At 42.0% G+C, this 19,667-nt stretch overlaps 1 protein-coding gene across 11 annotated transcripts in view; it reads right to left on the bottom strand.

Moving 5' to 3' along the window:
• Positions 1 to 19,667, bottom strand: part of By (focal adhesion protein tensin) — a 172,951-nt gene that overhangs the window by 17,088 nt on the left and 136,196 nt on the right. For all 11 annotated transcript variants that reach the window (XM_071713033.1, XM_071713035.1, XM_071713038.1 and 8 more), the window contains 2 exons: positions 17,702 to 17,999; positions 16,534 to 16,771 (listed from right to left, as the gene is read on the bottom strand). In XM_071713033.1, the coding sequence (XP_071569134.1) occupies positions 16,534 to 16,771; positions 17,702 to 17,999 (536 nt within the window). The remainder of the gene's footprint in view (positions 1 to 16,533; positions 16,772 to 17,701; positions 18,000 to 19,667) is intronic.

The raw sequence follows: 19,667 nt of genomic DNA, 5'->3' as shown, positions 1-19,667 counted from the left end.
TTGATACAAATTCCTCATTTTAACTTTCTCTCAAAGTATTAGAAATCTAATTCCAATATAAAATTTGTATAACAGGAAATATATTAATATTTTATCGTATATTGATGTGCCCCTAGTATTAATGTAAATGTTTTTGCAATGTACCGTTGAAATATTTGAATAAAACCGGTAGTAATCGAATTAGCACAAATATTTTCGCAATGAGCTTTCTACAAAATCGATGTCGCAATCTAAGTGACAACAGCCGACGCAACGATTGTTAAAAGCGTAATTCTTGGAAACCCATTCGTTGTAGTTACTAAGTTCGCAACAAGGGTTTCTGGAAGTCTACGACCAGCCGTGATTACTTGATCCCCGTTGGCGTCGCGGCCGCTTTCTTGGGGCGCAACCTCGACGGAGTCTTTTTTCCCAGTGACCTCGTGACACAGGGCTAACCTACCGCAAGGATTACGTCATCTAAAGCGCGCGAATTACTCAACCGTGACATAATACGGATCAGTGGTAAATTGACGCAATATTTGTGCGAAAGAGAAAGGATGGGGTGACATTTCATGTCATGATAATCGCTGAATGTCATATGATGATCTTATAAGATAACTTTCCAGTTATACTTAAAACAATTTTACGATATGCGTTGTGAGAAATTGAGTAGAGATACAGAAAAATGAGGTGGATATATCTTATTAATAGCAATTCATTAAACAAAATCAGGAACTATTTATTATAAGATATAATATTACGGATTTAATTTAATGATTATAGAAACGTAAAAATAAATAATGGAAAAGTAATAGCCAAAATCTAAAAGTAATCTTCAGATTCTAAATATTCTCGTAAAAAAATTCTCTTACGTGCTGAAAATCTCATCAGCTAGCTATTAATAGCACGAAAGCTTCTGAGAATAGAATTTACGCTGACTAAAAGAAATTCAAGAAGAAAGCAAGAGAATAATGGTAAAAAGTTTATTTAGCTCTCCAGCGAACTTGGGTAACAATGTCGAGAATAAAAAGGAGCGAACCCAGCTGTAGATACAAGTAACAAAATCGAGAACATACTGAAGAGCCAGGGTCGAACTTTCTGCGAACGATAAAACTTTATCTGAATGTACTCGTAGAGAATGGATAAGTGCGATGGGAAAATGAAAGTTTAGATACGCAACATTATGAAGTTTTCCAAGTGTTAAACATCCAATTATTACGAGATATCAATAATTCATATTTCTTCCAATAAGATAATAGCAAGACGACAAGCTAAAAAGCGCATCTCTCTCTCTCTCTCTCTCTCTCTGTCTCATACACACAACAATTATTATTTCTATAATATTTTAGATCTCTTGTACCTATAAGACATGGTAAAAATGGAAATCGTTTTCAAGAAGAACAAGTAAAGAGATTCGCTTCGGACAAGCGGAGGATTAACATCACGACCAGGAGTGGTGCGCCGACAAGAACAGCACGTTCCCAAGAGATCCGTGTATTCGACGCGGATCAACCAAGAGCCCGGCTGATATTTCCTACGGCGCCACTCGACGCGCTCATTCGCGTCCGGTTTGCACAGCCGAGAGATCTCCCGCTACCTTATATCATGCACCGACAATCGCTACGTCACGTCGAAGAGCAAAACGCGAGAAAGAATTCGCGAGAAAGAAACGCGCGGTGAAACACGGCCGCGAAACAGGGGAGCGAGGGATGGGTCCTTGGTACGAGGAGGGGCACTTAATGGGTCTCTCCATCGAGATGCGTATCCGGTAGCGGCGCCGCGTGCGTGTACGCAGAATTTCGCGGCGGTTTATTTTTCGCCCCGTGTGTCTGGGTCCTCGTTTTTTTTCCTCTCTCTCTCTCTCTTTATCTCCCTCTCTCGAATCGTCCGCTTTGATCCGGCATTCCGTGCGCCGCGCCGCCGCGGGACGCGAATGTGGCCAATGCACTTTGCGCCTGTTTGCGCCTTAGGCCCCTGTCACGCTCTACGTCTTTCTCCGATGACAGCGTTTCTACGCTAACGCAATCACACACCAATTACAGCCGTTAGATTATCGGCTTAATTAGAATTTCTGGGGTATAATTATTTGTCTATGCGGGGCGATACGTGAACGCGCGTTTGGGCTGGGTTTTAACGTAATTTGACTGGCGGAATGTTCGTTCACCTCGCCGGCTGGAACGACCGCTCCGGCATTTGCAAAACATGTCACGTGTCATGTTATTTGTACGCTGTGTATCCTATATTTTATAAGACAGAACTGATACCTCTGAGTAAATTTACATTTGTATTTTTTCACCCGAGAGAGAATTAGAGGAGATAAATATATCAACGTCGCGGAGTGCGTTACCAAATTTTATCATTCGTATAAGCTTGAGATAGTTAGAGCTTTAATCAACTAAAGTCTCGTGATTTTAGTAACTCAAACAGTTCGAGCTATATTTTGCAATATAACTCTTCACCCTTTCATAAAGCTGTGTATTTCGCTCATTACTAATGTCGTGTAAAGAAGGCAAAAACTTCACTACATGTTCACGATAAAATCTGAAAAAATATATAACGATCGTAACGAATTATAAAACGCTACTATCTCGTCTTTATGAACAAGTGTACCGCGATAATGACGCGATCGAGATCGGCGATCGGGCTAATTTAGGATCATCACGAGCGAGATTCCACGAAGGACACCGGGTATAATTTCTTAGGGCCGTGCGGGAAGCCTCATCTGAATTCAATCCACGTCGTCGCTATCTCGTTGACACATCGCGCCTGGTATAAATCATTTTTATTTAAGCGATTCTCGCTTATTATACTTGAATCGGCCCGCGCGTTCTATCAATGACGGCTAATCTATCACCTCGGGCAGTTGAAATGCATTTAATTGCTTGTAATATACAAGCGCAAACAGAACAGCATTTAAAAGTACTGGAGCTGTAAAATAAATTTATTAAACAGGCTCTATATATTTCCGTTTGTTCATAAAACAGTGTTAATACAATAAAATGTTTAGGATGATTATGACAAGTAGAACAAATTAAATCAAAATTAATATTAGATGACAAAGAATATTGTGATATGCAATTCTAATCAAATTTTGGTAATTATAAGAAGGTTGTATAATTTAAAGACCATCTAAGATTAGTTTTACAATGAATACAGTGTTGTATGAGCGAGCAGAACCCATTTTCGCATGTATACACATTTAAGAACGAGGATTCTGTCGTTGCCCGCCGATCGAAGATTATTACCGTCGCAATCGTCGCAATGCAGCCTCTTTCAGAGCACGATGATGAAACTTCGAATACGGGCTACACGACTGTCGGCGATGTTGTATACGAGGATTTAATGATGCTGATGAAGACGCGATGAAAGCGTGAAATGTACCGGCATACAATCGATAACCTTGTTGTCTGTTTTTACGTTAATAACGCCAAAGGGATTCGTGATGTTTTGCAATTATTGCGAATAAAAAGTCTCGCGGTGCTCGCAAACGCGGTGCCCGTAATTTTTCTTAAACGGTCTTAAATTCGAGATCGCATTATACGTCGACGCGCCGTAATACCACCTACTTCGAGACCACCTCGAGACTTGTTCGAGGAACGGAGATTCGGCCGGAAGGCGCGGCCGATGATTTTTGGCTGATTTAATGAAGCAAGTTCTCATCGACGCGCCACGTGAAAGTAATGGCCCGAAGGAAAGGCGCGACGTTGCGTCGCCGAATTGCGTGCTCCGGAGCATTTACCCGGGACACGCTCGTCCGCGGGTTTTCGAGATTGACGCATCGTTTGGATAAAAGTGATGGGTAGCCATTAACGGGTCGATTCTATTAAATTATCGACGGCATCTCATAATCCAGACATGCAATGGTCTACATAAGTATGATTAAATTGCCGCTGAAGCGACGCGCGCGAGCGTACTAAAAATAGCGACACGACGGGAATGCTAATAGCGCTATATTCTGTCCGCATAAAGTGCGAGACAACCGTAACGGTGCAATTACGCATACCGTAACGCAAAGGGGACGATTAACTATCCTTTAAAGATATATTAATTAACCCTGGGGCTTCCTGCTCTCGCGGAGAGACGAGTTTGTGCTCGAAACCGCAAGCGGCGCGGCGTATCTCAAAAATGCGAGCGATTTTCCCGTTTATCACACACATCCGAGAGCGATGCGGATATAAATTTGCGAGCGCGATCCAGAAAGCGTGCTTAACGCGCGCACTTGGGCCGCAGCTGCAAGCTGCGGCCGCGGCCGCTGATCACGGCGGCGGATAGCGGCGTCGCCGTCGGCCGCACGCTCCAACGCGAATCGGTCGGGGATTTATCGCGCCAAATGATACCGTCGACTAGCTCTCCGTCCGACCCTTATTGCAATTTCTTCGACATGCGTCGTGCTTTTTGCGCTTCGCGCGCGGCGATGCGGCGTGCCATGCCGCCGCGCCGCGCCGCGCCGCGCCGCGCCGCGCCGCATCAAGGACGAAATCGGCTCGCGCGCGATTTATCGCAGTCATTCATCATCCGCGAGCGATGGATAATCGAGGTGTCTCGGAGCACTGTCTCTGATATACGCGGAAAATGCATCTGTAATATGTAAATTTAAATTCCATCACTGATAGGAAAGCTTGTTGAATATTAGCATGTAAAAATTCTCATGCATTTGACATGCACAATGATGGAAGTGGTAAAATGGACAGATAGAGACGTAACAATCTACATTTATAACAAATTGAATAATACAGTTTTTAATAATATATTCTTTCAGATGCAAATATCCAGGCATAGCCAACAGAAAGATAGTTTAGAATATTTTGCATTTTTGAAGGAAGTTTGTGGGGGAGTAGTATAGAAAGGAAATTTAAATCGAACCCGATAGCGTTTATTCAAAGCAACGTAAAATATCGTCGTCGTTTAACGTTGCCCCGATTTACAAGTTTAACGAGTTTTGCCTGGAACAAACAATCTTCCGCAAGAGCGCGACATAAATTTCCCGGTGTCCTAATATAAACGTCAAAGCGACCGATTACGAGCTGCGCAAACGCGAAGCGTGGGACGCGATACCAATTAATTAATACTATAATAGTCTCGCGATTGTATAGATCTATCTAAAGACGATATCGACGCGATATCGACGTCGCAATGCGCGTCGTAAAATCGTCCGAGTGTACAAACTGATAAACCTTATCTCTACAAGAGACCATCTTCGCGGAAACAATATCGATTATCTTTGGCAAATCGGTGAGCCATAAGTACTAATGATGTCACTTCATCAGTGCAAGCTCAAATATTTAATACAATTATAGTAATGATAGAAAAAGTAAACTGTTTTACGCAATATATTTTTATATAAAATTTGTTTCAACAATTAATTTTATTTAATCAATTTAATAAATTTTTCTATGCTTTATGCTTTTTATGCTACTTCATCAGTGCAAGCTCAGATATTTAATGCAATCATAGTACTGATAGAAAAAGTAAACTGTTCTGCACAATACATTTTTATATAAAATTTGTTTCAACAATTAATTTTTTATTTAATCAATTCTTCATTATTATTGTCCAGCTAGATCATTGAAAAAGATACTCTGCGGTGACGATTATACACGTTGTTTCTTTAGTTGATGCATTCTGGCGGAGTGAAACGCGATGACACGTGGTTCGCGTGACCATCGGTAGTCGTCAGGACAACTCGACGACGATGGCAACCGCCAACTATTTCAATTTCTCACTGCAACGCCGCGCGAACGAATCGCGCACGTGCGAGCACGGAGCGCATTCGCGTACCGATACCAGAGGCTGGATATGGTAATTAGATTCTCGCGCGAGAACGTCATCGCTTTAGCCGGCTCGCACGCTCGCTTTCTCCCTCTTTCCCTGCTGTTCCGAGAGCGCGAATTTATAGTTAATCGCGGCTGTTAACTTATTTTACAAGCCATGATTTAACCGCGGAATTCAGGGGTGGGACAAGCGCGACACGCGCGAGTGCGGATATGGTAGTAGCGAGTACGGGAAATTTAAGGATGCGATCCCGCGTGCTTGACAGGTTTACGACGCCCGGTGGGTTTCCTTCTGCATATTCAAGTGCGGATGTAAATTGAAACTTTCTTGGCGACTTACGCCCTTCGGCTTGTAATGGAAATGGGAGAGATTCTAAGAGGAAGTGGAACACGATGCTATTAGCGCGATGCGGAGTCTTAGTAGTAGTAGATCGACAGCGGTTCTAATAATGCAGTCGTTGAATCAAAGTTATGTTACCATTTACATAAAAATAAACAGAAATTCTCTCTTTAAAAATATTTGCAGATAAGTAATTTCTTAAAAATGCATTAATACTCGTTCAAACGTTTCGAAACTCTAATTGCAACTTCGTAGCGAACGAAACGACTATCATAATTAACCGAGCGACTGATCTGCATAACAAAGCAGCCGCCCACGTGGATCTTTCAATGCATACAATAGCACTGTGTATTCGTATATCAAAAAAAACCTTTTCATTTCGCATCGCATAACCATTTCACTCTTTCCCGTCCTTCGCTAGTCCTCCAACTCGACGAAGGACAGGTCGCTCATGTACAAGGTACTAAAATTTAGCATCCTTCCTCTGGATGCTATTCATTGGCATAGTAGGCCGTCATTATCTTCAGATGGCCGACGAAGGGCGAGACGGGGAGAGAAGGTGAGCAAGTAGTACTGGATGCGAAAGAAAAAGGGAGAGAGAGGGAGAGATTGGAGAGAAAGAACAAGACATAAGGATGAATTACTCGTTTGACAGCCTTATAGAGATGCGTAAGCCGATGGGAAGTGGGCACTCTGAGATCCGGTCAGGGGTACACGTTCCGTGACCGATGACAAAAATGCGAGAGACGGAGGCGTGGTAGCCGTAGGGAATCCCACAAAGGGAAGACTCGCGCGAATTTCTATTAACTATGATTAGGACTTTTGATTAGTAATACGTTTTACTCACACAAAATTAATCTATGAACATAAAAATCGATCAAAAGCAATTTTAATTATACATCTAATTCATACAGTAAAATAATTAAAGATCTTTATAATAATAATTTTTTTAAATAGAGCCAAACAACTGTTTTCCGTTTGTCGTATCTAATTTTTTTGCTCGTTTAGTTTTACAGCTTAATTTTAATTATTGATTCACTCGTTGCGATTAGGTTTCTTTTATTATCGTACCAAAAACTTTCTTGTGTATCAAACTGCAATAACGTCAGCCATAGAATCCAAGTTGCACTAAACACAAAACGATTCCTAATGAGGACACGCACCAACTAGTCCTTCGGTGAAGCTATCGATACTTCTTCAGCGACTTATTTGAAAGAGAGACTCAACGGCTAACGAGAAAACAACGCGTGTTCCGTTCACCGGGAGCACAGAAACGGCACTGTGCGTTGCAAATGCCACACGATAGCGATCACGACCACCACCACCACCACCACCGTCATTCGCGTTAACCACCACCACCAGCACCACTGTCCTCGTCATCATCATCGGCGGCCAAGCCTGCATCCTACGCAAGAAGTTGGCGATATGGAGTTTCGGGGAGTTGCCTCTCCTCGTCGCAGCACTTGCAGCTCCATATAAACGCATGCACGCACGGCGATCACGTGCGTGCAGATATGCAGACCGAATCACGCAGCTTCGTTTTCCTTCGTGATGCACACACGAACTCTGTTCCTTTGAAATTCAGGTACGAGAGACGCGTGTGTATTCAGGACGTATGCTGACGTATAAGATCGTACGTTCGATTCGAGTAACGTACTTTCTGAAGCACCTTTGTGTAAGTGGGCCACAAGTACTTTCTCGTGTATTTGTTCGAATGACGGCTCTTTAAGGACGTCATATTTTATAATTAATAATAATAAATCATAAGATCGCTGAATATGGAATCGGATTGTTGCGCGCGTATAAATAATGAACGCATGGCTATATCAAACGACGCGGTCTCATTGATGGCTTTTATTTTGCACGCATATATACCTACTCGGACGGAAAACAATCGACAAGAACGTGAGGCTCGTTTGATTCATGCATTTCCACTCATATGCACACTCCGCCGCTCCGTTACCCATTGGTAACGTACTATGGTGCACGTGTTTCCTCGTATTACGTGGAGATCGCACGTGTGCACGTGTGCGCGTCTCGTTCCATGGTATATGAGAGTATCGTCGTGTTTCTCGCGGAGACCCCTCTACTCATTCGAACGCGGCCTCCAGTCGCCGATCCTTCTACGGCAACTCTCGGCCCACCGCGCAAGCCGGCCGGCTACGTCGTCTTCGTCGTCTCGTCGTCGTCTTTCTCGGCGCGGCTGTGATCGCACACGTCGATCCCGCGCGCGCATACGCGCACGCACACCGCCGTTATTTGGCGCGCACGAGAAAACGGTTCCCGCACTCGGATCGAGACCAAATTGACGAGCGTCTGCGATGATTCGTACCGTGCCGCTACGATACCGAAATTAAAGGCCGCGGCTCGGGAAAGGCGGGCCGCGATGCGAACCGTGGCCGCTCAAATGGCTCGCTCGGAAGATCATTAAGACGTACGTACGTCAGGTGTGTTTGGTGAATCCGTCCGTTTCGACGAGATTCCAGAACACGTTCCTCGATTAGCCTAAATCCCTATCTTCCAGCACATTTCACATTAGTATGATAATACCTATATTGGCTGAAACAGTCGGGAGCCTTTTTCTCGGCCTTTTTCTTACTTCTCTCTTCGCACGGTTCTTTCTCACGGCTTTCTTTTGGGCGCCTCGCCGTTATGTTACGATGCCGTAGGTATAGTCGCGAATGAATAGCCGGTAATTAATAATTCATCGTCCGGCGTTGCGCGCCGAAACGTACGCACGTGTACGCAAGTAAGAACGAGTCGCAAGTACTACCACCCCTTTGCTACCGCGCGCGCGGCACGCGAGTCGTGTAATGCGTTTCTTCTTTCAAAAGAACGCACGTACCGCGATGTCGCACATTCACGATCGTCGTATGTGTACCAGGTGCTCGTGACGAATGCTAATGCACTAACGCTTAGCGCGGGACAACGACGCGACGCGCGCCGACAATAAGGTGAAATTATGACGAAGGGTGCAATTATCGTTAGGGGTAATTGTGATCGCGCGGATTGCGCGTTAAATCGAAAAGATTGATCGCTTATATATTATGATCACCGCACGTAGTCCCCGGGTATTCGCGCCAGAATTTGCCAAGCATGAACTTACATCCCGCTTATGATGTGCTACCGTTATCGTTGATGAAGCAATAGAGCTTGATTATAAGAGACTTTTACAAGAAATATTATGAGTTTGAATTTCTCTCAAATATTTTTAAATATTAAATTCATCGAGATATTCGATTAGTTTTATTTCCAGGAAACTCTATCTTCATCCGTCACTAAATTGGGAGACACTTTAACTATCAGGAAGTTTAGATCGTTATAATACCCGTCAAATATTTTTAATAATTAAATTCATCGAGATATCTGATTAGCCTTATTTCTAGAAAACTCCATATTTATAATACTAGCAAAACGTTTCATCCGTTACTAAATTAAGAGACACAAAACTATCAAGAAGTTTGGTTCATTATAATACCCCTAAAATATTTTTAATAATTAAATTCATCGAGATATTCGATTAGCTTTATTCTTAGAAAATTCCATATTTACGGCACTAGCAAAACGCTTCATCCGTCACTAAATTGAGAGATACCAAACCACCAGGAAGTTGAGATAGAAGAAGCTACTCACAATTAACAGGGGTATTTACAACATCCCAAGCGCCACACAATACGTCAGTATAAGAGATTCATATCGGACGCGGAAGCGTATTCATTACGTAAGATTCGCGTGGCATGAGTTCCCAATCGCACACGCATGTACGTTTCAGGTTGGCACGAAGCGCGCATCTCGGGGCGCGTGATACGTGATTCTGCTGCTGATTGCCCATCACGATGAACGGGAGCACGCGCAGGCACATTTGCATCGCGCGCGGATATGCCGCGTTAAACAAGAATAGGCTGGCCTCGCTACCCGGTAGCCTAATAATATTAGGCGCCGGGATCATAACGCGTAACGTGGCACGCAATCGCCCGCGATCCGCGCATAAACGCGCGTGGGATGCGTTTAGGAATAATTGGCTCACCTGCGCTGCACCATTATTACGCGTCACTTGCTTATTTAGCCGTTACAGGGTTACCGTATATGGACACTGTTATGTTATCGCGTGGCGTCACCTGCGATACGCGAAGCTTCGACAACCCGTAATTATAACCGCAATCGTTTAGATCGCTTGATATACATGTAAAACCGTGTTTGTTTTCTAAAATCATCGGCGTGTCAGCGTTTGCATTAATAACAAGAAATTTATTGATTTTGAAAGTGGTATGCGAGATATTGAGATTGATACGAAGATTGCGAGACAGCCATAGAAGGTCGAATTAATCGAAACTTGTTGACATTTCACCTCCCATATTGACGCTCGATATTCTAAGCGTCTGAAATGATATTGATACTTTCGTAAATTACTCCATAATTTACTTCGTAATTTTCAGAAGAAAAAAAATACCTTTAAGATTGGCAAGTCTGGGATACTCCGTATATTACGTTAGCTCTTATTTACTTATTCTCAGGCAAGTAATTTACGATTGGGTATCTGTAAAAGATCCGGATATACGGCGGGTGAACCACTAGCGGATCGCAACCACCGATTTACTGCCTCGCGCTCGTCCGAGCGTAACGCGGCTATTTCTACTGTCGAGTAACGAAGATAGAGCGAAAAGTTGGTCGGCCACCGTCGGCAAACGACGATGTATTCCTAGGCAGCCAATCTGGGACAAGGACGCGCGGACGATTTGTGCGTAAGACGACATGACGCATTATGCGTCCGTCTCGGTAACATCACGCGAATATGAAACGACGCCATTTACTCGGGTATCTCTTTATCAACGATCAAAAGATGCCAGGAATGATCAATTAAATCGATAGTGCAGCGCTGCCAGCCAGGAAAGTCGTATAAATTTAAAGCACGTGGTTCTTGAACGTGTAACGTTATACTCAATTTACATCTCATTCTGTGATATTAATCTTCTCGTGACATATCAATCACTACCTTCCCGTCAACAATTTAATTATTTCAAATCATTTTATTATATACATTTTGTGAAAGTAAGAATCAGATTTTAAGATCGTAAAAATGTTAACCCTTTTCTCCGAAGATCATGACGTAGGCACCTTAAATTTGGAAATAACGGTTGTTCAGTTCGACGACTGTTTCAATGCAGCACAAGCAATACCGGAAATTTTGGTATTGACATTTAGCCGAGGCAAAAAACGATTTCTCTTCCTACAATGGACATCGAAGTGGTAAAATAAAATTGCTGGAGGCGGCCCTGCGCGGAGGAAGCTGCACAGGGATTGGAGTAAACAATGGTGACGTAACAGCGGGAAGACGTACGACCGAACGACAAGACAATGGGCTCTTGTCTCTGTTTTCTGTCCTCACTGCTCCACCTCTATCTCTTTCTCCTGTTCCTATTAAGCGGCGATTTTCTCTTCTTGTTTTACCGCACAATTTCTTCGACAGCGGCCAAACAAAAGATCGGAGGTTGACGGCCACGAACGGGATTTTGGAGGATCGACAAAACGCTAGTTTTACTCCTTCAGAGATATAAAAGTTACAATCTAATACGGCTATCAGGCGCTAAAAGCTCGTCGCGTGTCAAGTGGTTCACGCGTGCGAAAACCAGACGTCTGTTTGCTAGTGTCCGTTACTACTTAACATTTCTCTCATATTTCATCACCTCATTTCTGCGGTGAATTTTTATTTTTTAAATTTTGCCATAAATATTTTTGTTACTTCAGTATTTTTTTCACAAGTTTTTCCGTATAATAATATAAAAAATAATATAATATAAAATAAAAGTAATTTTTATACAATAAGAGTCTCCACACTAAAAAAAAAAAAAATACTTAGATCCAAGAAAATATTTTTTCACATAGTACCAATGGCTTATTTACTTAATATAATCACATATTTATTTAGAATTAGATATTTTTACTTAATTTAAGTTTATATTAAGTAAATAAGCCATTGGTACTATGTGAAAAAATAGTTTCTTGGATCTAAGTATTTTTTTTTTCAGTGCATATCAATGAATATTCAATAACTGGACAGAAGTGTTACGTTGAGAGGAAAGTAAAGAAAGAAGTAATAGGATATTGATGTTAATGTTTCTCTTTTTTGTTTACAGAGAAATTATATTTTGCATATGAACGGAAATCACACGTATATCTACGGCGGCTGCCAACTATGGGGTGTTTTCTCAGATCAAGCTCAATCTACACTTTCCAAGAACCAACTTTCTCGTAGCACGGTCCGAAGGCGATTCTCGGAGCGAGAGTAGCCCGGTCAAGCCGGTTCGCCAATTTTGGATCAAAAGACTCTATCCTGCGTGAAGTGTCGCCTTAACGGTAGACCGTAAAATTAAGGTCAATCTCCAGTCGCGAGTATCACGAAACGTTGAACGAATACTTGTTACGAAATCGTTATAAAAACGTTACAAAATCGCAATAGAAAGCAGCCAGAAGAAATATCTCGAGAGATGTATCATGCAGCAAATTACACGATTACGACATTAAATATATATAATTTAACTTGAAATTCTAAGTCACATAATAACAGATTGAGAAAGTGCTATTTTGAAATATGAAAATACTCAAAATTGCGCGCTTTTCAGTTTGCTTCAACGTTGCAATAAATAAATTTAGGTTTAATCATTTAAATCGCTATGTTAATAGAAAGAACACAAAATTAGCTTACTCGAAACGCTCGCCACTTTTGCCAGTCTGCTCACGATTCTGCCGTTGTCGCAATAGCATAATTATGCGTAATCACCAATAAAATCTCGTGTTTATCGATATAAATGATAGGAATACCAAATTGTGTAGGTAGAGAGTACACTATCGATCACGGGTGAAACAAGAATCGAACTGAGACTCTCTGGCACGGTTACGTATAGAAGCGCGCGAAAACTGTTAAGCTCTATCCCCATCCATGGCGTCTCGACGCCAAGAATAAACCCGCGCGGACTCCCCACCACCATGAAAATCTCCTATATTGTGCCGCTTTCCATCCCTTTCCACACGATGCAGCTTCCACGACTTTTGTTACTTCCTGGTCTAACGCGATGAATTTGATGCAATCGGACCGACTCTAATAAAATACATTTATTCAATTTATTGTCATCCTCTCCGTTTATTTTTCGATTATTCTTTTTGTATATATATTTATATATATTTATCCCGTATCAATATTTATGTATTATATAAATATTTATATCAAATATCCGTTTTTTAAATTAGAAAATTGTTTCCGCTTTCAGCTTGAATATAAACCCTTTTCTCGGATGTATCAATTTAAATAGGCTCGTCTTTAATTTTACTTTTCCACTATACTTCACAGTTTCTTAAACAGGTCAACTCAAGGGATCGAACATACAGACTAGATTCGCACGCAATTACCCGGAAACATGGAAGATTCATTACATTTCCGCCTCGCTTCGCGCGTCACCCGATCAAAGGAGTTGAAAAACTTTTTTCGCGCTGATTCATATAACTCAGCGGGTCGTTAAAGCAGATCGTTCATGCGAGGATAGCGCCGTAGGAAACTTATACTCTGGTCGCGTGGGTGCAACGTGTGGGAATCGCGACGCTTCCGTCAGGCGGAAGCCCGTACGAACTTCTCGTCTCGATCAGAGTTCGTTACACTCGCCGATTCGCCGAACGGGAAGAGACTCTCTTCGTGCCAGTAAACGTTTGTCTCGCGACGTGAAAATACGTCGCCTCTTAACTCTTTGCTTTCACCCGGCAGCGAGGAAAATCGCAATCGCGCGGACTTGCGCATTAAATCATTAGACAAAGTAGCGGCGCAAATCGAAGGCTCGAATGCCAATTGATGCGGGCGCGGGCGCGCCCGCCGGCGACAAATCGCTTCGATACTTGACGGCCACGAGTGGGACTGGAACGATTTAAGTGTGATTTAGAACGTCTGAACTCTCAATACGGGGACAATTAAGGCGAACGGCTTGGGAAATCGCGTGTGTTGCCTGTCGAGATAGTTCAGAATGAGTACAATCGTGCTTTCTTTACAGCTTGCATGATTGTTTATCGGCGCAGAAATAAAATCTTCAGTTAAACAGTTTTATGGCATAATTTGTATATGTACATTCTGCCTGTATACTCGTATTTAACCCTAACTCGCCACATACCAGTCCAACTGAACGTTTTTCGGTTTTCCAGTTTTCACATAATAACATAATTTTCTTAATATCCTTATAATAAGTTCAGTTTAAACTCAAATCATCGAGAAATCAATTTTCTCGACCTGATATTATCATTAACATCTTATTCAGACTCTGTATTTCCAATTCCTACGTTACAAGCTTAAAAATATTAATTTAGAATGAAAATGACAATGCGACAAAGTCGAGTGGTCTCACGGACCGGAGTGGCGAATTAAGGACTCGAAAATAAATGTGGCTAGCTATAGTTAAATCAATCTTAATTTTTAATTATAAATATCCAAATATATATCAATCCCCGAACAATCGGAACGGGGAGAAACTAAGTGCGGTAATCCAGGCGCCGAATTATGCGGAAGGATCTCGATAATCGATCGCTTCTGACAACGACAGGATACACGGATCTCTTTCGCTCGCGGAAACGCCTGGCTAGCGAGAGGTGGAATTGATTTCAGTTTGGTCACACCCTTCAGTCGGCAAATAGGTGAGGGAGGGAGGGGGTGGGTATCCGGCAGATGGGTCGCCGACGGTATTGCGGTTAAACTACCGGCATTCAATCGGCTCGACCTATCCATTGATCTATTCGTCTCGATCCCTTCGGCCGCAGGGTGACGCCGCGCTCACGCGGGCACCCTCCATTTTTCTTTCCGGTCTCGTCCACCGTCACTCCTCGTCCCGCCAACAAACGGCGCCGATTTAGCATTGCGCGCAATTTGGGTCACAGCTTTATTGGAACCCACCGGCCGATCGCTAACGAAACGAATTGACTCCGGGAGCATTGGTCGCCCCGTGTTGCCGGCGCGTGCTTTTGGAGGAATCATGGCGATGACGCAATCGTCTCGATTAAAGCAGTATACCGAGCAGAACAAATCGCTATATTAGATCCTATTACTCCCTGCTAAGCATGGATAAAGTCGTGTAACGAATGCGAATCTTTTTTTTTTGGTAATGAGATTTCATTAATTTGAATATTGCATTCAGTGGCTGCGTTATTAATTTAATTATTAAAATTAAATAAAAGGATTTAAAAAGAAATTGAAAAAAATATTGTTACAATTCTCTTGCAATCTTAATTAAATTTAGAAAATTAATTTAAAAAGTTTTCCATTTTTCAACGTAAGGTTTTAACGAATATTTTTCATCTTCATATAATTTTTTTAAATTGTCACGTATGCTTTTCCATGATATTCTCAATTGAATTTAGAAAATACATTTTGTATCGCGGGTATTCATCATGACAGCCACTTTACTTATCTCATCAAAAAGTCAGACTGGGGCACCGAAGAAAAGTGAAGATCTAAATAGGCAGCGACGGGGTAGAAACGCTATACTCGGAAGCAGCTAACACGATGGACCTTGCCCATCCATCGGGCCGACCTTTGATCTATTTCCAGCCGTGGAAATCGCCCCCGTCGCGATAAACCGCCATTTTCCTTCCACTTGGCAGAACATATTTCCGGCGGTGTTAGTCAGCCGTTCTAAATGCACTATACTGACTGCTGCTCTTTCGTCTAGCACGCTCCCTCCCTCCCGCGCGGTGAACACTAGCCAAGTTGTATTTCTGACTAGCTCTCGCTGTCAGATCGAGGTTAATTGGGTGCCATTACGACGAAAATTAGTGGGTACTACTCGACAACGATGAGTTCCCCTGATGTGGACCGCGGGTCGTGGCTTTCACGATATCGATAAATTAATCGGCAAGCTCGTACCGTCAAAGTTACGACGCGAGAGACCGACTCTAGCGTTTCCACTTTCAAGAATCATATTGTAAACAAGAAATGCTTGATAAGAATTTGTTCCTATTGCGACGTCGTCGTGTCGTACACTTGAATATCCGTCGTGTTATGTATTTTATGTGAGCGATTTAGAAACGTTAACGATGTTATTCTACATTTACGTGTCTCGTTTATCATATTGTATCGTCTATTGCCAAATATTTGCAAATTCTATTAGCACAATAGAATAGTAGAATTCAGAAAGCAGACTTTATATGAAATTCTATATCTCATCCAATCCACGTTCAATTTTGAGACGTGGAAATTAATAACTCGTTATAAGATAATTTACTTTAACTAGCTTGTATGACAGTTGTTCAAATACCAATAATCAAGACAAGCTAATCAATACTTAACTATAACAAATCTTAAAAAAATTTTTTTGATAAATTATATTGTATGTGTTCTAAAATGAGTCATAACTTTTCCATGTCACTGTCACCTTCGAATAACCACGTCAAGAGTATGAAGAAATTCACACTCACCGTCGTCGCTGATCTCGAGATTCGTGTAGCTATCCCAATGCAGGATGGGATCGTGATGCGCCGATGCATGCGGCACGGCGGGTGTCGGCGCTGGGACTGGGCCGTCCTGACGTTTCGCGTCGGTGGCGAAGTAGAGTGTCACCACGCTGTCGGGCGGGCATCGAGGATCATCGCAGGCGACGTCGAGTTCCGATCGCGGGAAGGAGACGACGTTCTCCGTAATTACGCACGTGTGGAACTGAGAGAACAATGGTCGATGTGAGAATATGCGCGACGTAATCACTGATTGGCAGAGACGATTAATCTTGCTTAAAGTCATGCAGTATGCTACTACTAAGTATTCTCGTGTTTGTAGAGTCTTCCTAAGATTTTGCAATCGATTTATTCTTGCTGAAGATTTGAACTTTAAGAACGAAATTTTTCAAAAGGCGTGGTTTCTGATATGTAGAGTAGATATATATATATAAATTACTGATGTAAAATACGATAGAGAGATCAATTATAAGAGATTGCAAGTATGCAAATTCCAACGCTACTCTCGGTTTGCGTAACATGTACATTATAACATCAATCAATTTAAACAAGTGCGATTTTTTCTGCATAAGTCTCGTCATGCTAACAAAATAAAACTTGATGTAACATATCGCGATCGATGTATTTTTACACATAGTTCTCGTATATTGGTTTTTTCCGTATTCAGGAAGAAGCGTATCTAGTTATTATCGTTAATCGTTTTCAAAGGATGTTATTTGCCTAACAGGCATAAAACTAACGCGCAAATGTTGATTGTCTTTTTTCACGAACACACGTAGATCTACTTCGCTGTCCTTGTAATTATTGACGAACAGCTTTGCATAAACTATCATTTATGCCTCTGATTTTACGTCGTGTCACTTGCATGCTATAACACATTTATCATAAATACATCATGCATGATGTATTTATACGTGACGGATATAGTTAGATCGATATTACTCGATTTACATTACAATGTTGTATAATTTTATGAAAATACGCGAAATTAAACATTACGAAACTACATTGTAAACTAACAATAAGTAATACAAATTTTGTAATGTCAATTTTCAATATAAATATAAATATATAACAAAAATGTATTATTATATGTTTGAAATATAGATCTATTGTGTACACTCTGCTTTCTTACCTGGAGGGAAAACATGACTTCTCTCGTCTGCTTCGAGTATACCCTATGATAGCACTTGACCAAGATGTCACCCCTCAGTCGTAGTCCGCCGAGATTAACTGTAAATTCGCGCGCATTCGTCACCGAATATAGATCCGAAGTGTAAACCGGTGTAAGTCCTTCGTATACTTTAAGAAAGGCTCGACAGCCCGTCGGCTCGAAGAGCGGCACTCCGAGGACTGTCAGGTGGGTCAGGTACAATGGCGACTGGCTGATCCTCAGAGAGCCTGACAGCAGTCCGCTGAAGTACTCGATGTACCTGGAAAATCCAGGAGACCATTATTATATTTGACATCTAAAAGTAAGTGTGCCATTACATTTTCAATTTCAAATCCAATTCCCGATCTTCGATCGGATGATTTAAAGGACTAAAGATGAATATCATAAATAATGAACGATAAATCGATGAGGTCTACCGAAGGTGTGAGAGGCGATCTTCCTGGTACGACCAACATTGCGAGGCGAAAGAAAACGAAGAGGCAAATTTCTCTCAAGCCGCAAATGCGCGCATGCATGAGAAACATGATGAATGGGATTGATGGTTCGGCCAATGGAAGCCTTGACTCGTGACACGAAGAGGTGTGCATGTCGGACGAGCATGCAGATAGGAGTACGTGCCACTAACGTTCGACATCATTCGTCGTAAGAGATCTCTCAGAGGCTAGTAATGGTTTCATACGCTCGCGAAAGCGCAGCCACGCTAACGACATGCTAATGCTCGCGGCTCGCGGAATTAATGGAGGAACTCCGGTAGGCAGAACCGGAGGAGCGTGAGGACCACGAAGGGAAGGCAATATGACAAGCAAGAAGAAGGAGAAGAAAAAGAAGAAGAAGAAGAAGGAGAAGGAGGAGGAGGAGAAGGAGGAGGAGGAGGAGAAGAAGAAGAAGAAGAAGAAGCGGCAAGGAAGTCGCCACGCACGCGGGCGCACCTCGGTCGCGGCTCATTACGATCATTATGAATGCGTACAACGACGCGGATGACAAGGACGATGATAAGGACGACGATGACGGTAATGATACGGCGGTCGTGATTGCGGCGGGGTCGATGGCGCGTAATACGCGCGATAAACTGCCGGATGGGTTGCGTTTGTTTAAAAGGAATCGGTTAATCGAATCGCGAGCATAAATCACGAAAGGAATGGAAACGTATGTGAAAAAATAAGAATAACAAAAGCAATAAGTAGATCGTTGAGATCGAAAAATGAGGAAAAGTTCAATATAATTATTTAATTGCATAATTATCCGAATAATTATTCGTGTGGTCCATTCGGAAAATATTTATTCGTAATAAAGATCCAATAATTAGTTCAAATACTTCAGCGTTATTAGTTATATAAGCAGCATTATAAAAACAAAAATTTTTATTCCAATAATTAGCTGGGGAAATAACTTATTACACAAAATACGTATTTTCAATAATTCGACATCATTATTTATACGTGTAACCAGTTTTATTTAGGTAATTGATTCTAGAATCGATTATTGATTGTTCGCGCGATAAATGATAATTTAACATCATTATATACATATACATAATTATTCGAATAACCATATATATTTTTGAATCATATGCACGGTAAATAAGATTATCTTTAGTTTATCGATGCATTCTAATTCTTCTTATGTAAGCGAGAAAAACTTTTTTCTCAAATCAGGTTGCATTTAAGTTGGAAAATATTACGATGCCTATAAGTGCGAACGAGATTAAAAGGGACAGCTGCGTGCAAGCCCGGCCGCGTTTCATTACGGTCATTATGAATGCATACGACGACACGGCGATGAAGTAAACGATAAGACTGCCGATGATGATGATGATGATGATGAGAGCTCGCTATCTTTAGATCAATGGTTCGTAGTACGCGCGATAGAACCGGCTGACAGAAACATCTTTTCAACAACAAGAACGTTAAGTGCGCAACATGGCCGA

The sequence above is a fragment of the Temnothorax nylanderi genome, unplaced genomic scaffold (genome assembly GCF_030848795.1).
Source record: "Temnothorax nylanderi isolate EJ_2023f unplaced genomic scaffold, tnyl_v1.0 TNYL_tig0119_pilon, whole genome shotgun sequence".
Lineage (NCBI taxonomy): Eukaryota > Metazoa > Arthropoda > Insecta > Hymenoptera > Formicidae > Temnothorax > Temnothorax nylanderi.
Note: the sequence above shows the minus strand (reverse complement) of the source record. Positions and strands in the feature narration are given on the sequence as shown.